This window comes from Chlorocebus sabaeus, chromosome 4 (assembly GCF_047675955.1).
Source record: "Chlorocebus sabaeus isolate Y175 chromosome 4, mChlSab1.0.hap1, whole genome shotgun sequence".
NCBI classification, from domain to species: domain Eukaryota; kingdom Metazoa; phylum Chordata; class Mammalia; order Primates; family Cercopithecidae; genus Chlorocebus; species Chlorocebus sabaeus.
In genome coordinates, this window is record NC_132907.1 from 54,152,994 (window position 1) to 54,169,750 (window position 16,757).

At 42.0% G+C, this 16,757-nt stretch overlaps 1 protein-coding gene and 1 non-coding gene across 3 annotated transcripts in view; both read left to right on the plus strand.

Moving 5' to 3' along the window:
- The first annotated feature begins 354 nt into the window (after window positions 1-354).
- The window catches only part of PRKAA1 (protein kinase AMP-activated catalytic subunit alpha 1), a 40,429-nt gene continuing 24,026 nt past the window's right edge, over window positions 355-16,757 (plus strand). For both annotated transcript variants that reach the window (XM_007961468.3, XM_037990785.2), the window contains exon 1: window positions 355-665. In XM_007961468.3, the coding sequence (XP_007959659.1) occupies window positions 539-665 (127 nt within the window). In that variant the 5' untranslated portion in view covers window positions 355-538. The remainder of the gene's footprint in view (window positions 666-16,757) is intronic.
- Window positions 9,930-10,065, plus strand: LOC119621540 (small nucleolar RNA SNORA57). The gene has a single exon (XR_005238093.1). It is a non-coding gene; the product is annotated as a small nucleolar RNA SNORA57 (small nucleolar RNA).

Genomic DNA, 16,757 nt, shown 5'->3' on the forward strand with positions numbered 1-16,757 from the left:
TGCGGCTTCTAGATTCCATCCAAGAAGGAAAGATCAGAATCAAGATTAGAAAGGAGTGGCAGGGCGGTGCCCCCTGCCTTGCTTTAATTCACGCGCCCCTTGTAACAAGCCACAGATCTGCATCACTCAAGCGGGCTTCCCAGTCCTCATCTCCCCTCTGGAATCACCCGCAGAAGGGTCTTCTCCGACCCCAGAGTGGTAATTAGGGAACATCACAGCCGGCAGAAACTCTGCCAGAGGAGAAAGGAGCCGGGGGGGCGACGGTTCGCCTAATCGTTCCAGTAACCCCCTCCGCGTGCCGGTGGGCGGGCGCCCAGGCCCGAGGATGCGGGGCGAGGAGGCGGGTACCGGTGCTTCTCCCGGCAGCCCCCGCCCGCCCCGCCAGGGGGAGCGTCTGCGCCCGAAGACGGCTGCGGGGCCTGGGCTGGCGGCGCAGGGCGGTGGCTCAGCTCGGCGGCTGCCCTCCCGCGTCCCCACCCCCTCCCCGCCCGCCCCCGGCGCGGCCCTGCCCGCCCCCTCCGCCCCCTCCCGCAGCGCCATGCGCAGACTCAGTTCCTGGAGAAAGATGGCGACAGCCGAGAAGCAGAAACACGACGGGCGGGTGAAGATCGGCCACTACATCCTGGGTGACACGCTGGGGGTCGGCACCTTCGGCAAAGTGAAGGGTGAGAACCCCCGGGGCTAGGCTCGACCCCAGCTGGGGAGCCGCACGACTTCCGCTTTCCGCACCTTTTCATCCTCCCCCGTCCGCTGCGTCCCTTCTTTCCAGGGCTGGGCAGCCCCTGTCCCGGATCCTGCGGGAGCTCTCCCCAGCCGCCGCGGGGCTGCGGCGCGGCCAGCACAGACGGGTGGGGGTGGGGTGGGGACCAGTCGCCATGGCGACGGCGCCGCGGCCTGAGGGGCTGGTAGGTGCGAGGGGCGGGGATGAGGAGGTGCAAACTTTCCCAGGTGGGGCAGGCGGGCGGCGTGGCGCGCTCTGGGTGCTGAGAGGGGGCGCCGGGCGCGATCCCTGGGGAGACAGCCTCTTGTGCGCCCGGGTTGTGCTCCCTTGGCTCAGGGCCAGGCCATCGCTTCCTTGGCGGTCCTCGGCGTTGTCCATATTTCCGTCCTCTGTAGGAGGCCGTCGATTTACCGGCCCCTGCTGTTTCCCGAGAGCGACATGTGTTTCCGCAGAAGTAAGGTTTCTTTGTGGGTAGCCGACATCATTTTTTAAAAAAGGCCATCTCGTCGGAAAGGATCACTGGTTTCCTTCGGAGCAGTTAATGAATATAAACTGGTTCAGTATTTGCGATGCATGCTTTACGTTCTGAATGAGACCGTGCCTTTAGTGTTTCCGAATTAACAGGAGTTTCTCCGTGCGAAACTTGGTTGTTAGTTCAGATGTTGCCTCCAGATAGTATTTATTACTTTATTAATACAGTTCGTTTCCACTTATTTTCAAAGGCTATTTGTATTCTAATAAACGATTATTCTAATAAACATTTGAACTTTTGTTTTAAGAAAGGCATATTAGGTGCATTGTACACCATTCGAGTGACGGGTACACTAAAAGCCCAGACTTCACCACTATGCAGTTCATCTGTGTAACCTAAAGCCACTTGTGCCCCTAAAGCTATTGAAATTAAAAGAAAGAAAAAAGTGTACTCTTTCAAAACAATATTCTGGAAATAAGCTTGCTCTTCAGTCCACCAATTCTGGCAAAAAAACGTTTAATTGCAAGTTTTGTGAGGTGTGATTTTTTTTTTTTTTTTCTTTAAAATATTTGACTTTGCTATAAGGGATACAGAGAAAGGAAGTTTGGAACTGATGAAAATAATTCATGCATTGGCTTTGGATAAATAATAGACTGACTTGCATATACTAAGTTCTTGGTAAATATTTGACTTGAAAGAAAAAAAGTTTGTGAAAGTCTGTACCGTAACTCAACTGAGCCTTACTCTCCCAGAGCTAAACGAACATTTTCTGATTTTGTCTGGGGTTAGAAGAGAAGAACCCTTCCTTCTCTTGCCATTTTCTGAGTCATAGAATTGGAAAATTGTTGTATATCCCACAGGGAAGCAACTGCCTGAACCTTCTTATGAAAATCGGCAAGGCTGACAATGTCAGGAGGAAGTAAGAAGCAAATTAAGAAGCAAATGCAAGAATTGGGTAATAACAGCCATTGGGACAGGTCCATATAAGGCCAATAAGATGTTTCTGTGCCCTGGAAGTTTTAACTTTATCTTTGGCTATGATATTTCTTGTTAACAATTACAAATTGCTTTTTAGTTTACAGGTGTTTGTAAAAAAAAAAAAAAAAGTGTTCATTTTTGCCCCCACCCCTTCCCAGAGTTCTGCTTGGATTAGGGTGTTCATCATTCTCCTAATATAGACTTGAATGCTTGAATAAAGTCAGGTCTATTTTTTTTCTTTTTTCTTTTTTTATTTTTGCCAAGACGGAGTCTTGCTCTGTTGCCCAGACTGGAGTGCCGTGGTGTGATCTTGGCTCACTGCAACCTCCGCCTCCTGGGTTCAAGCAGTTCTCCAGCCCCAGCCTCCCGAGTAGCTGGGATTACAGGCGCCCACCACCAAACCCAGCTAATTTCGTATTTTTAGTAGAGATGGGGTTTCACTGTGTTGGCCACGAACTCCTGACCTCAGGTGATCTACCCACCTCATCCTCCCAAAGTGCTGGGATTACAGGCGTGAGCCACGGCGCCTGGCCGATCAGAATCTTTAACCTGTTCATTTTTTAAGTTAACAGTTAGGATGCTTTTTGCCACAAGTAATAGAAAATCCAGCTTCACCTAGTGAAGAACTTGTCTGTGGTTCTCCAGAGCAGGGAAGGCCAGCATACCTCTTATGAGTCTCACTGGCTCATCCAGTCCCTGTGGCTAGAAATGCAATGGGCCAATTGGCTTATGCTTGTATTCCTAAGCAGGCATTAGCAAGGGGGATGGCATTGCCTTTGGAGGAATGTGACCCTTTGATGTGTGTGTGCAAAGGAGGTGGGTGGGTGGGAGACATATTCTTTTGTCTAAAAATTTGTTTTATTTTTTTAATTTTTCTTTAAGTTTTTGGGGTACAGATGGTATTTGGTTACATGAGTAAGTTCTTTAGTGGTGATTTGTGAGATTTTGCTGCACCTATCACCAGAGTAATATATACTGCACCATATTTGTAGTCTTTTATCCCTCACCCCCTTCCCACTCTTCCCCCAAGTCCCCAAAGTCCATTGTATCATTCTTATGCCTTTGCGTCCTCATAGCTTAGCTCCCACGTATCAGTAATGAGAACATACTATGTTGGTTTTCCATTCCTGAGTTATTTCACTTAGAATAATAGTCTCCACTCTTATCCAGGTCACTGCAAATGCTGTTAATTCATTCCTTTTTATGGCTGCGTAGTATTCCGTCGTGTATATATATACCACAGTTTCTTTATCTATATATTGATTAATGGGCATTTGGATTTGTTCCATGATTTTGCAATTGTGAATTGTGCTGCTGTAAACATGCATGTACAAGTATCTTTTTAGAATAATGACTTCTTTTCAGAAGGGATTGCTGGATCAAATGGTAGTTCTACTTTTAGTTCCTTAAGGAATATCCACACTGTTTTCCATAGCAGCTGTACTAGTCTACATGCCCACCAGCAGTGTAGAAATGTTCCCTGTTTACCCTTTTCAACAAATGGTGCTGGGATAATTGGCCAGCCACATGTAGGAGAATGCAACTGGATTCTCACCTCTCAACCTCATACAAAAATCAACTCAAGATGGATTAAGGACTTAAACCTAAGACCTGAAACTATAAAAATTCTAGAAGATAACATTGGAAAAACCCTTCTAGACATTGGCTTAGGCAAGGATTTAATGACTAAGAACCCAAAAGCAAATGCAATAACAACAAAGATAAATAGGTGGGATCTAATTAAACTGAAGAGCTTTTGCACAGGAAAAGGAACAGTCAGCAGAGTAAACAGATAACCCACACAGTGGGAGAAAATCTTCCTAATCAATACATCTGAAAAAGGACTAATATCCAGAATCTATGATGAACTCAAACAAATAAGTAAGAAAAAAACAAACAGTCCCATCAAAAAGTGGGCTAAAGATGTGAATAGATAATTCTCAAAAGAAGATACACAAATGGCCAAGAAACATGAAAAAATGCTCAACATCACTAATGATCAGGGAAATGCAAATCAAAACCGCAGTGTGATACCACCTCACTCCTGCAAGAATGGCCATAATAAAAAAATCAAAAAGCAGTAAATGTTAGTGTGGATGTGGTGAACAGGGAACACTTTTTTTTTTTTTTTTTTTTGGACAGAGTTTCACTCTTGTCACCCAGGCTGGAGTGCACTGGCGTGATCTCACTCATTGCAACCTCTGCCTCCTGGGTTCAAGTGATTCTTCTGCCCCAGCCTCCCTAGTAGCTGGGATTATAGATGTGAGCCACCACGTCCTGCTAATTTTTGTATTTTTAGTAGAGATGGGGTTTCACCATGTTGGTCAGGCTGGTCTGGAACTCCTGACCTCAGGTGATCCCCCCAACCTCGGCCTCCCAAAGTGATGGGATTACAGGCCTGAACCACTGTGCTGGGCCAGGAGACATCTTCTAAGTACTTGGATAGTGTAGAGGGACAGGGTAGACACCTACACATAAATGGGTGTTGGTAGGAGAGAGAAAGGGGGACATGGATACTCAGTGAACAGGCAGAAATGGCCACTATCATGGTGATGTTGGTAATTAACACCAATAGCCTTAATTATGCAAGAATTCTTGCAAATAATAGGGTTAGCCATATATTTAGACAATTTGGAGTAAAGAAAGCTTTAAAAATTAGTTATATATATTGGTAAATTTAACATGAAGAGGGATCTAATAAAATACATGATATTGATATGCAGAAAAAGTCCCAGCATGATATTCCATGCTGATAGGAAATTTAATCTTGCGGGGAGAGTAGGCTGGAAGTTCGGAGTGATTGTTTCCTCTTATAGGCCAAAAAATTTGTTTGGTTACTTAGTGGTAGCATTTAGAGAGGAAAGTTTACAGAAAACTAGGGTTATTTTGTGATTATGCTTGAATTGTCTTTATTGTTTCCAACGCATCTTTTTTTTTAACTTCTAGTTATCAAGGTGTTAGGTTCCATGCCCTTGTGGGCCTTCCCTCTGCCCAAAAAAAGCATGGATGAGCAGAGTCATATTAAAATGGCAGTCTGTGTTAGTTTTTCTAGAGAAGATGATCTCTTTGGTAGGCTGGGTATGTCTTCGGCCAATGAGTTATTTATACATATAAACTATTAAGTTGGTAAGTATTTCTCTTTTTTTTTTGAGATGGAGTTTCACTCTTGTCTCCCAGGCTGGAGTGCAATGGTGCAATCTCGGCTCACTGCAACCTCCTCCTGGGTTCAAGCGATTCTTCAGCCTCAGCCTCCCAAGTAGTTGGGATTATAGGCACCCACCACTATGCCTGATTAATATTGTTTTGTATTTTTAGTAGAGACGGGGTTTCACCACATTGGCCAGGCTAGTCTCGAACTCCTGACCTCAGGTGATCCACCCATCTTGGCCTCCCAAAGTGCTGGGATTACAGAGGTGAGCCACCAAGCTTGGCCTAAGTTCATATTTCTGTGTAAAACTGCAATTTCAACTACATAGGTAACTGTACTCTTTGTGAATGAATCATCGAAGTTATTTAAAAATTCCTTTAAGTAAAAAATATAAAGACCATCCTGGCTAACACGGTGAAACCCCATCTCTACTAAAAAAATACAAAAAACTAGCTGGGCGAGGTGGCGGGTGCCTGTAGTGCCAGCTACTTGGGAGGCTGAGGTAGGAGAATCACGTAAACCCGGGAGGCGGAGAGTGAGCTGAGATCCGGTCACTGCACTCCAGCCTGGGCGACAGAGCGAGACTCCGTCTCAAAAAAAAAAAAAAAAAAAAAAATATATATATATATATATATATATGTATATATATATAAAAACATGAACTAGAGCTATATATATCATTGTGAATGAATCTTAAAAGTGTAAGGTTAGACCTCAAAAGCAAGTTATATAAGAATATGTATAGTCTGCTGTTATTTATATACATTTTAAAAACCTACAGAACCACTCATACTATGCTGGTGGAGTATAAGTTGGTATCCTACCTCTACATGAGTGTGACAGCACTGACAGCATTTATTAAAATTAACCTAACAATTCAACTTCTGGGAATTATTCTATAGATGTACTCATGTGTATGAAATAATGGGTTATTCACTGCCATATTGTTGTAAATTTTTTTTTTTTTTTTTTTTTTTTTTTTTTTTTTTTGACACAGAGTCTCGCTCTGTCTCCCAGGCTGGAGTGAGTGGCGCGATCTCGGCTCACTGCAAGCTCCGCCTCCCGGGTTCCCGGCATTCTCCTGCCTCAGCCTCCCGAGCAGCTGGGACTACAGGCTCCGCCACCACGCCCGGCTAATATTTTTTGTATTTTTAGTAGAGACGGGGTTTCACCGTGGTCTCGATCTCCTGACCTTGTGATCCGCCCGCTTCGGCCTCCCAAAGTGCTGGGATTACAGGCTTGAGCCACCGCGCCCGGCCTGTTGTAAATATTAATACAAAAATTTGGAAGTAACCTTTCTAATAATGTAATAGTAATGGTTTATCCATGTAGTGAAATACTTTTCAAACATTAAGAAAGAAAAAGGGAGGAACTTTGTATATTTTAGAGAACAATTTCCAGGGTGTATTTTTAAGAGGAAAAAGTAGAACAGTTTGTTTAATATGCCTACCACTTATGTATAAAAGGCAGGGGCAAATCTGTATCTTAAGTGTGACTGCTTTTATATATAGAGTGTGTCTCTTTAAAGATACACACAAGCTTCGTTATGTTAGTTGCTCAATATAGGGGACTAGGTACAGGAGGACACTGTGTTGCACTGTAGATGCTTTTGTACTTTTGAATTGTGTGTATAGTGCAGATATTGTGTTATCAAAATATATACAATTACATTTATAAAAAACATGAAAAATAATGTTACTATATTTTTTATGGATTCATAACCATGTGAAAATATATAAATGTGGGAAACACAAACATCAAATTCATGATAGTGGTTACTTCTGAGGACAGATGAAGGATAAGGGAATCTGGGAGGAGTCATGCAGGGCTTGAGTTGTATCTGTAATGTTTTATTGCTTAAGCTGATGGTGGCTCATGGGTATGTGGAATGCCCTTGATGTGCTTGAAATGTTTTGTTTGCTTTCTTAAATTACCACCCATAGCTTTTAAAGCCCACCCTTCCCCAGGATTAAGCTATTTCCTTAACATGTTTTTATTCTTTCGATTTTAAAGTGGGAATAAAATGGTTAGGCGTCTGGAATATCTTTAGTAGATATTTCTATCTTTGCTGCTTCTCTATCCCATTTAAATCCTCTGTTTCAAAGTATGATCTTGTTTCCCTTCAGGATTAATATCCAATTAGAAGAGCATTTGTTACAATGTTATGCAGTTAGACAAAGTTCCCTTAGATAGCACTAGCATGGTTGTTAGCTAATATTTAGTTGACTAATCTGCTATTCTTGTGAGGAGTACATTGTGAATGCTGGTAACCTTTGCTCTGAGTAACGTGCAAGTCTTCCATGGCCAAAATATTTATCTTCCATTTCATTTAAAAGCAAAACCTTAGCATTATTCTAAAAACTAACAGTCTGAAGAATAAAGTTTGAATTTTGAAAAAGGGGGGAATCCCTTAGTAATGCATATGCCTGACAAAGTCCATTTACTACATTCATTGATTGACTATGGAACAGCATTTAGTTTGGCTACAGCTGAGTTTACTCACTGGGGAGAATATTTAGCCTGGTTTTGAGAAAACAGTTTAGTTTCTGATACCATGCCAAGCCCTTTGTCCCTCTCACTGCACAGTGATGATGGGGAGAATGGATAGGTCAAAAGACTTGGAGTCAGAAGACCTGTCCCAACTTGATCACAATAGCTTTACTTCCACAACTTATAGAATCTCTTAGGACCTCAGTTTCTTTATCTGTAAAGGACAATACCTCCATCGTAGGTTTATGCTCAAATGTGATAATGTGAGTGTCTCCTAAGCTATTAGATGCCATGTTTTAAAAAGTATTATGCTACTGAAGGCCAGGTGCGGTGGCTTATGCCTGTAATCCCAGCACTTTGGGAGGCCGAGGCGGGCGGATCACGAGGTCAAGATATTGAGACCATCCTGGCCAACATGGTGAAACCCAATCTCTACTAAAAATATAAAAATAGCTGGGCGTGGTGGCATGCGCCTGTTGTCCCAGCTACTTGGCAGGATGAGGCAGGAGAATCGCTTGAACCCGGGAGGTGGAGGTTGCAGTGAGCCGAGATTGTGCCACTGCACTCTAGCCTGGCGATAGAGCGAGATTCCATCTCAAAAAAAAAAAAGAAAAAGTATTATGCTACTTAAATTTTAATAGTGAAGTATGTTGGTAACTGGATTCAGGCAAATATTTCTGTTGCTTCGAGTAAGGGAAATGTAACAGATTATAATATGATGGCCTTCAATTACCAAGATTTTGCTGAGATGAAAGAGGGAGGGGAAGAATGGGTAATGTGGAGGGGATATTGCCCACCCTAAATGAGAACATTTTAGAGTCGTCAGTGTTGGGATATTATTTCAGACTCTTAGAGGAAAAAATTTGTATCAAATTAAAATTGGGAATAATCATGTTATACAAAATTTATGACGTTTCTTTAGGACTTCTCAGAGCTTTAACATATTAATAAGCATAGTGAGTCTACGAAAGGGACTCACTGTGCTTATTATTAACACATTAAATAATAAATGTGACTGGGCGTGGTGGGTCATGCCTATAATCCCAGCACTTTGGGAGGCCGAGGCGGGCGGATAACAAGGTCACGAGTTTGAGACTAGCCTGGGCAATATGGTGAAACCCTGTCTCTATTAAAAATACAAAAATTAGTCAGGCATGGTGGCGGGCCCCTTTAGCCGTAGCTACTCTGGAGCCTGAGGTAGGAGAATCGCTTGAACTCGGGAGGCGGAGGTTGCAGTGAGCCGAGATCGCAACACTGCACTCCAGCCTGGGCGATAGAGCGAGACTCCATCTTAAAAAAAAAAAAAAAGGTTATTTCCTACCAAATGGAAATATAGGAAATATACATCCTTTCCCAGACATACTTGATTATGCAATCTTTTTCCCTGGAGAGTCTTCAGTTCTAGTGTGTTGTAGAGTGTACTTTAGAAAATTTATTCTAATAGTTTTCATTTTATTATTTTTCTAGCCCATAGAAAATTAGAATCCCCACGCAGAACATTAGAGAGGGGATTTAAGAGTAGAATCCTGGGCTGGGCACAGTGGGAGGTGGGTGGATCACGAGGTCAGGAGATCGAGACCTCCCTGGCCCACATGGTGAGACCCCATCTCTAGTAAAAATACAAAATTAGCTGGGCGTGGCACATTCCCATAGTCCCAGCCTCTCAGGAGGCTGAGGCAGGAGAATCACTTGAATCCGGGAGGCGCAGGTTGCAGTGAGCCGAGATTGCACCACTGCACTCCAGCCTAGTGATAGAGTGAGACTCTATCTCAACAACAACAAAAAAAAAAGAAAAAGAAAAAGAGTTGATTCCTGATAGGCTATAAAGGCTGGGATACAAATTCAAAAAGCAGAAAACCACAGGAGCTGGAACATTCTAGGCTGGGAGCAAAAAACCCTATCCCACTAAATAACTCCCACTGTTGTCACTGTGTGAGGGTATAAGGAGCAGTTGATACTCATAAGTTAACATTTGCTTGGTTCCCAGTCTTCATGTACAGTGTGTTCCATTTAAGAAGTCGTGACCATGTGTAGTACAATTAGAAAAGCTGTTTTCAAAAAATATTACTTTTGTTAACTTGTTAATTTTAATGGTGAATATCATATTTCAGAAAATCCACCCTCCTTTTCTTGTCAGGGACTGACTGTGTGGTCCTGCTCCCTGTTATGTATGGAGGCAGAGGGAAAGGGGCTCTGGCCCCCTCAACATCATGTCTTTGGTGCCAGCCGGTTCTGTCCTCAGTTGCCTGGATACTGAACTTCTTTGAGCAGGGCAGAACTGAGATCCAGTGGGCTGCTCCTGAGGATGCTTACGCTTTCTCATTTGATTTCAGGTCCCCTCTTTTGCTTCCCATTGCAACCAATAAAGGCCATTCCTACCATAAAGAAATAAAAAAGAAAATCTATCTTTAATGAATAAATAACAACTGTATAAATCTATGGGGCACAATGTGATGTTTTGATACATGTATACATACATTCTACACTGATCAAATCAGGCCAAGTAGTATATCCATCTCCTCAAATATTTCTCATTACTTTGTGGTGAGAACATTTAAAGTTCCCTTTTTTAACTCTTTTGAAAAATTAATATATTAACTGTAATCATGATGCTATGCAATACAACACCAGGATCCTGTTCCCTTAATTTTATGTAGCCATTGACCAATATCTTCCTTTTCCCCTCCAGCCCCACTTACCCCAGCGACTGGTAATCATCATTCTACTCTCTACTTCTGTGAGTTTGCCTTTTTTAGATTCCAAATATAAGTGAGTCTTAGACACCTCTGACATACTGATTTCAATTCCTTTGGATTTATACTCAGTAATGGGATTGCTGGATCATATAGTAATTCTATTTTTAGTTTTGTGAGGAACCTCTATATTGTTTTACAAAATGGCTGTATTTATAGTTCCACCAACAGTGTATAAGTATTCCATTTCTCTGTGTCCTTGTGAATACTTATCTTTCATCTTTTTGATAATAGCCAGTCTAACAGGTGTGAGGTGATACCTTATTGTGGCTTTAATTTGCATTTCTCTTATGATTAGAGATGTTCAGCATTTTTTCATCTATCTGTTGGCCATTTATTTGTCTTTTTTATTTTTTATTTTTATTTTTTAGACAGTGTCTCACTCTGTTGCCCAGGCTGGAGTGCAGTGGCATGATCATGGCTCACTGCAACCTTGATCTCCTGGGCTCAAGCGATCCTCCCACCTCTGCTGGGACTACAGGCATACACCACCACGGCTGGCTAATTTATGTATGTTTTATAGAGACAGGGTCTCACCATGTTGCTTAGACTGGTCTTGTACTCCTGGGCTCAAGCAGTCCACCCACCTCGGCCTCCCAAAGTGCTGAGATTATAGGCATGAGCCACCGTGCCTGGCTGGATATTAGCTATATATCTGATGCTTTATTTGTAAATATGTTTTCTCAGTCTTTAGTTTGTCTCTTCACTCTATTTGTTCTTGTTTATTTGTTTTTTTTTTTTTTTTTTGAGATGGAGTCTCGCTCTGTCGCCCAGGCTGGAGTGCAGTCGGCTCACAGCAACCTCTGCCTCCCTAGTTCAAGTGATTCTCCTGCCTCAGCCTCATGAGTAGTTGGGACTATAGGTGTGCACCGCTATGCTCAGCTAATTTTGTATTTTTAGTAGAGACGGTGCTTCACCATGTTGGTCAGGCTGGTCTCGAACTCCTGACCTTCTGATCCGCCTGCCGCAGCCTGCCAAAGTGTTGGGATTACAGGCGTAAGCCACCGTGCCCGGCCTGTTTGTTTGTTTTTTGCTGTACAGAAGCTTTTTAGTTTGATGTCATACCATTTGTTTATTATTGCTTTTGTTGCCTGTGCATTAGGGGGTCATATCCAAGAAATAATTGTCCACCCGTGTCATGGAGCTTCTCGTCTAAGTTCTCTTCTGGTAGGTTTATAATTTCAGGTCTTAAATTTAATCCATTTTAAGTTGATACTTGTTAAGGGGTGAGATAAGGGTCCATTTCCATTCTTCTGTATGCGGCTACCCAGTTTTTCAAATAACATTATTGAAGAGACTGCCCTTTCCCCATTGTGTAGTCTTGGCACCTTTGTCAAAAATCCATTGACTGTAGATATATGTGTTTATTCTGGGCTGTTCATCCTATTCCATTGGTTGACATGTCTGTTTTTATGTCAGTGCCATGCTGTTTTAATTACTATAGGTTTGTAATATATTTTCAAACATGGTAGTGTGATGCCTCCAGCTTTGTTCTCTTTGGACCTAAAGTCTATTTTGTCTGAAATAAGTATCGCTACCTCTGTTCTCTTTCTGTTTGCATTTGTATGGAATATCTTTTTCAGTCCCTTCATTTTCAGTCTATGAGGTCTGTGAGTGTCCTTTATAGTGAAGTGAGTCTCTATTATAGGCAGTGTAGAGTTGGGTCTTGTTTTTTATCCATTTAGCCACTCTATGCCTATTGTTTGGAGAATTTAATCTATTTAAAATCAAAGTAATTATTGATAGGTAAGGACTTAGTAGTGCCATTTTGTTAATTGTTTTCTAGTTTTTCTGTAGAACCTTTGTTCCTTTCACTATTACTTTCCCCCTTTGTGGCTTGATAGCTTCCTGTAGTGGTTCGCTTTGGAGTTTTTCTTTTTATCTTTTGCAAAAGCAAAGGCTTTTGCTTTGTAGTTACCCTGTGGCTTACATAAAACATCTTATAACTGGTATATAAGCTGGTAACAAGTTAACTTTGATCACATACACAAATTCTGTTTTTACTCCCCCTCCTCCATGTTTTATGTTCATGATGTCACAATATACATTTTAAAAATAATTTGTATCTTTAACAGATTATTGTAGCTTTATTATTTTTTTGAGGCGGAGTTTCACTCTTGTTGCCCAGGCCAGAGTGCAACGGCGTGATCTTGGCTCACCCCAGCCTCCGCCTCCCAGGGGTTCAAGCTATTCTTCTGCTTCAGCCTTGTGAGTAGCTGGGATTACAGGCATGCGCCACCACCCCCGGCTAATTTTGTATTTTTAGTAGAGACAGGGTTTCTCCATGTTGGTTAGGCTGGTCTCAAACTCCCAGCCTCAGGTGATCCACCTGCTTCGGCCTCTCAAAGTGCTGGGATTATAGGTGTGAGCCACTGTGACTGGCTAGCTTTAACTATTCTTAGTAGTTTTCTCTTTTAACCTTTATATTAGATATATAATTGATTTACTCACCACTAATTCAGTATTAGTGTGTTTTGGGTTTGACAGTATACTTACTTTTTCCATTGAGTTTTATACTTTTCACGTATTTTCTTGTTACTCATTAGTGTCCTCTTTCTTCAGCTGGAAGAACTTCCTTTACCATTTCTTTTTCTGTTTCTTTTTGTTTGTTTGAGATGAAGTCTCACTTTGTTGCCCAGGCCAGAGTGTAGTGGCGAGATCTCGGCTCATTGCAACCTCTGCCTGCTCTCTTCAAGCGATCCTCCCACCTCAGCCTCCCAAGTAGCTAGGATTACAGGTGTACACCATGACTCACAACTAATTTTTTTTGTGTGTGTGTTTTTAGTAGAGACAGGGTTTCACTATGTTGGCCAGGCCTGTTTTGAACTCTTAACCTCATGTGCTCCACCTGCCTTGACCTCCCAAGGTGCTGGGATTACAGGCGGGAGCCACCATGCCTGACCACTGTTTTTCATTCTTTATCCTTTTCTTCCTCAAGTCGTATGATTTCCAGTGGCCTGTCTTCTAATTACTAATCATTTCTTCTGCTTGATGTAGCCTGCAGTTGAACCCCTTTATTGAATTTTTCAGTTCAGTTACACTATTCTTCAGCTCTATGATTATGTACTTCTTTAGAAAATCCACTTTTCAACTGATAAACTAACTATATCCGTTTGTAGGGTTGCAGTAACAGTGCCACAGACTCAATGACTTACAGCAACAGAAAATTATTCTTTGCCAGTGCTGGAGGTCAGAAATTTGAAATCAAATGGCCATCAGGGCCATGTTTCTTCTGAAGGCTCTAGTAGAGAATCTGTTCCTTGCCTCTTCCAGCTGCTGCTGCTTTTTTTTTTTTTTTTTCTTGAGACGGAGTCTCATTCTGCCACCCAGAATAGAGTGCAGTGGTGTGATCTCATTTCACTGCAGTCTCCTCCTCCTGGATTCAACAAGTGATTCTCCTGCCTCAGTCTCCCAAGTAGCTGGGACTACAGGCGCGTTCTGCCACGCCTGGGTAATTTTTGTATTTTTAGTAGAGATGGGGTTTCGCCATGTTGGCCAGGCTGGTCTCGAACTCCTGACCTCAGGTGATCCACCCGCCTCGGCCTCCCAAAGTGCTGGGATTACAGGCGTGAACCACCGTGCCCGGCCCTCTTCCAGCTTCTTGTGGCTCCTGATGTTCCTTGGTTTGTAATAGCATAACTCCAGTCTCTGCCTCTGTCTTCACATGGCTGCGCTCTCTTGCTTGCTAGCTAGCTCGCTCGCTCTCTCTCTCTCTGTGTGTTTGTGTGTGTGTGTGTGTGTTCTCTCCTCCTCTTATAAGGATACCAGGCATTAGATATAGGGCTCACTCTAAATCCAGTAAGATTTCATCTTCAAATCCTTCACTAACCACATCTGTAAAGATCCTATTTCCAAATAATATAACAATCAGAGATTCTGGGTTGACATCGATTTTGTGGGGACGTTATTCACTTCACTACACTTGTTTTTATATTTTGTATGCTTTTAGTTTTATGCTTTCTTTCTTAGTTTTTAAGTAACTTTTAAATTGGTTTGATAGAATGTATTAATAAAATGTCTGTGGGCTGGGCACGGTGGCTCATGCCTGTAATCGCAGCACTTTGGGAGGCGGGGGGGGGGGGGCAGATCACCCGAGGTCAGGAGTTTAAGACCAGCCTGACCAACATGGTGAAACCCCATCTCTACTAAACATACAAAAATTAGCCGGGCGAGGTGGTAGGTGCCTGTAATCCCAGCTACTTGGGAGGCTGAGGTAGGAGAATCGCTTGAACCCAAGAGGCGGAGGTTGCAGTGAGCCGAGATCACGCCATTGCACTCCAGCCTGGGCAACAAGAGCTAAACTCCATCTTAAAAAATAAAATAAAATAAAATAAAATGTCTGTGGAATCCTAAGACATTGAAATTGATATGAGGCAGGTTTTCAGTACACTGGATTCATGTTCTGATACAGGAAGGAGGTCATAGTAGCAGTGCCTGGAACATAGTAGGAGTACCAACTGGTACTCAAATATTTCTTGAATGAGTGAATTTGTATGATTGAATGCATTTTTGGGTAATTCTTATTAGTACGGGGAATTCAGTCTGTTCTTTTCAAAACTGTGTATACATTAAGAATTTCTCTGATATGTTTAACTTCCATTTATGTTTTATTAAAAGGATGTGTATGTTTACATGTCTTTCTGAGGATTATCTTTTTAAAAAATTACCAAATTTCACTTACCATGTTTGGAAAAAGCATAACTTTTTGAGTTTGACCTGGGTTGAAGTTTTGGCTTTTCCATTCATTAGCTGTGTAACTTTGGGCAAGTTATTTCATCTTTCTGCGCCTCAGTTTCCTGTAAAATGTTGCTACTGCCAGATCTTCCAGTTTGGTAAGAGTGTGTCAGTATGTTTGGGTACAAAGTGAGTATGGTACAAATATTAACTAGTAAGTTGTATACCTTAATTATGTATTGTAATGGAACTAGATTTTTGTTGTAAAAAATTGTTTTTGTTAAAAAACCCTTGTTTATTAAAACTCACATCAAATTAAGTTGCTGTTTTCCTCTGTGTTCTTCTGTGACCAAACAAGTGTTCCTGTAGTAGGTGAAATCACTGTCAAGGATTGGTGTTATGTGTATATATGTCTGATAGTAATCTGTTGAACATTAACCAAAGTCAGGAAATGAGTTGAACTTTGGAAGGTAGAAATCTGAGGATTGATGGTAGTGGTGGTGGGGTAGGGGTGGTGGAGCAGGTTGGAGGGATTGAAGTATATGGGAATGGGAGCTAGATACATTAAAATGACAGCTATTATTTATTTAGCACTTATGTACCTGGATAAAGGAATGCTATTGCATCTACATGGATAGGGAGCACCAGTCAGAGCTGAGATAAAACTGGCTATTCAGAGATTAAAACAAATAATTCAGGGCTGATTAGATAAAGATGGGGGAACAGGTCTGGGAGCAGTGGAAAATAAATAACCCTAAATAATAATAGCTACCATTTATCAATCACTTCCTATGTGCCAGGCATTGTGGAAAGTGCTTTACAAACACTATTTCATGTATTTATTATAGTCACCCTTATGGAGCTTGTGAGGTATTCTTATTTTACAGATGAGTAAATAGGAGGTTGAAGTTTTTTTAACTTGCCCAAGTCAAACGTCTAGTAAGTACCTTCAAACAGGAATAAAACCGAGATCTGTGCGACTATAAAATCTATGCTTTGTATACATATTGCTTTCATATTGTGCAACTGGAATTAGGGGTTCAACCCTATTCAGCTCTACTCCCAAAAAAGGTGAATCTGCTAATACTACTTGTAATTGTTTTTTTCCCCTCTTTGGAAAATATTTTTATTTATTTATTTTTTGAGATGGAGTCTTGCTCTTTTGCCCAGGCTGGAGTGCAGTGGCATGATCTCCGCTCACTGCAACCTCTGCCTCTCAGGTTCAAGTGTTTCTCCTGCCTCAGCCTCCTAAGTAGGTGGGATTACAGGTACATGCCAATACACCTGGCTAATTTTTTTTGTATTTTTAGTAGAGATGGGGTTTCACCATGTTGACCAAACTGGTCTCAAACTCCTGACCTTGTGATCCGCCCACCTCGTGCTTGCAAAGTGCTTGGATTACAGGCTTGAGCTACCGCGCCCGGCCTTGGAAATTTTTTTTCTAACTGGTAAGAATACAAAATAGCAAGTAAAATTAAAAAAGGATCACAGTGGAATAACTGTTTTCATTTTAGCATATTA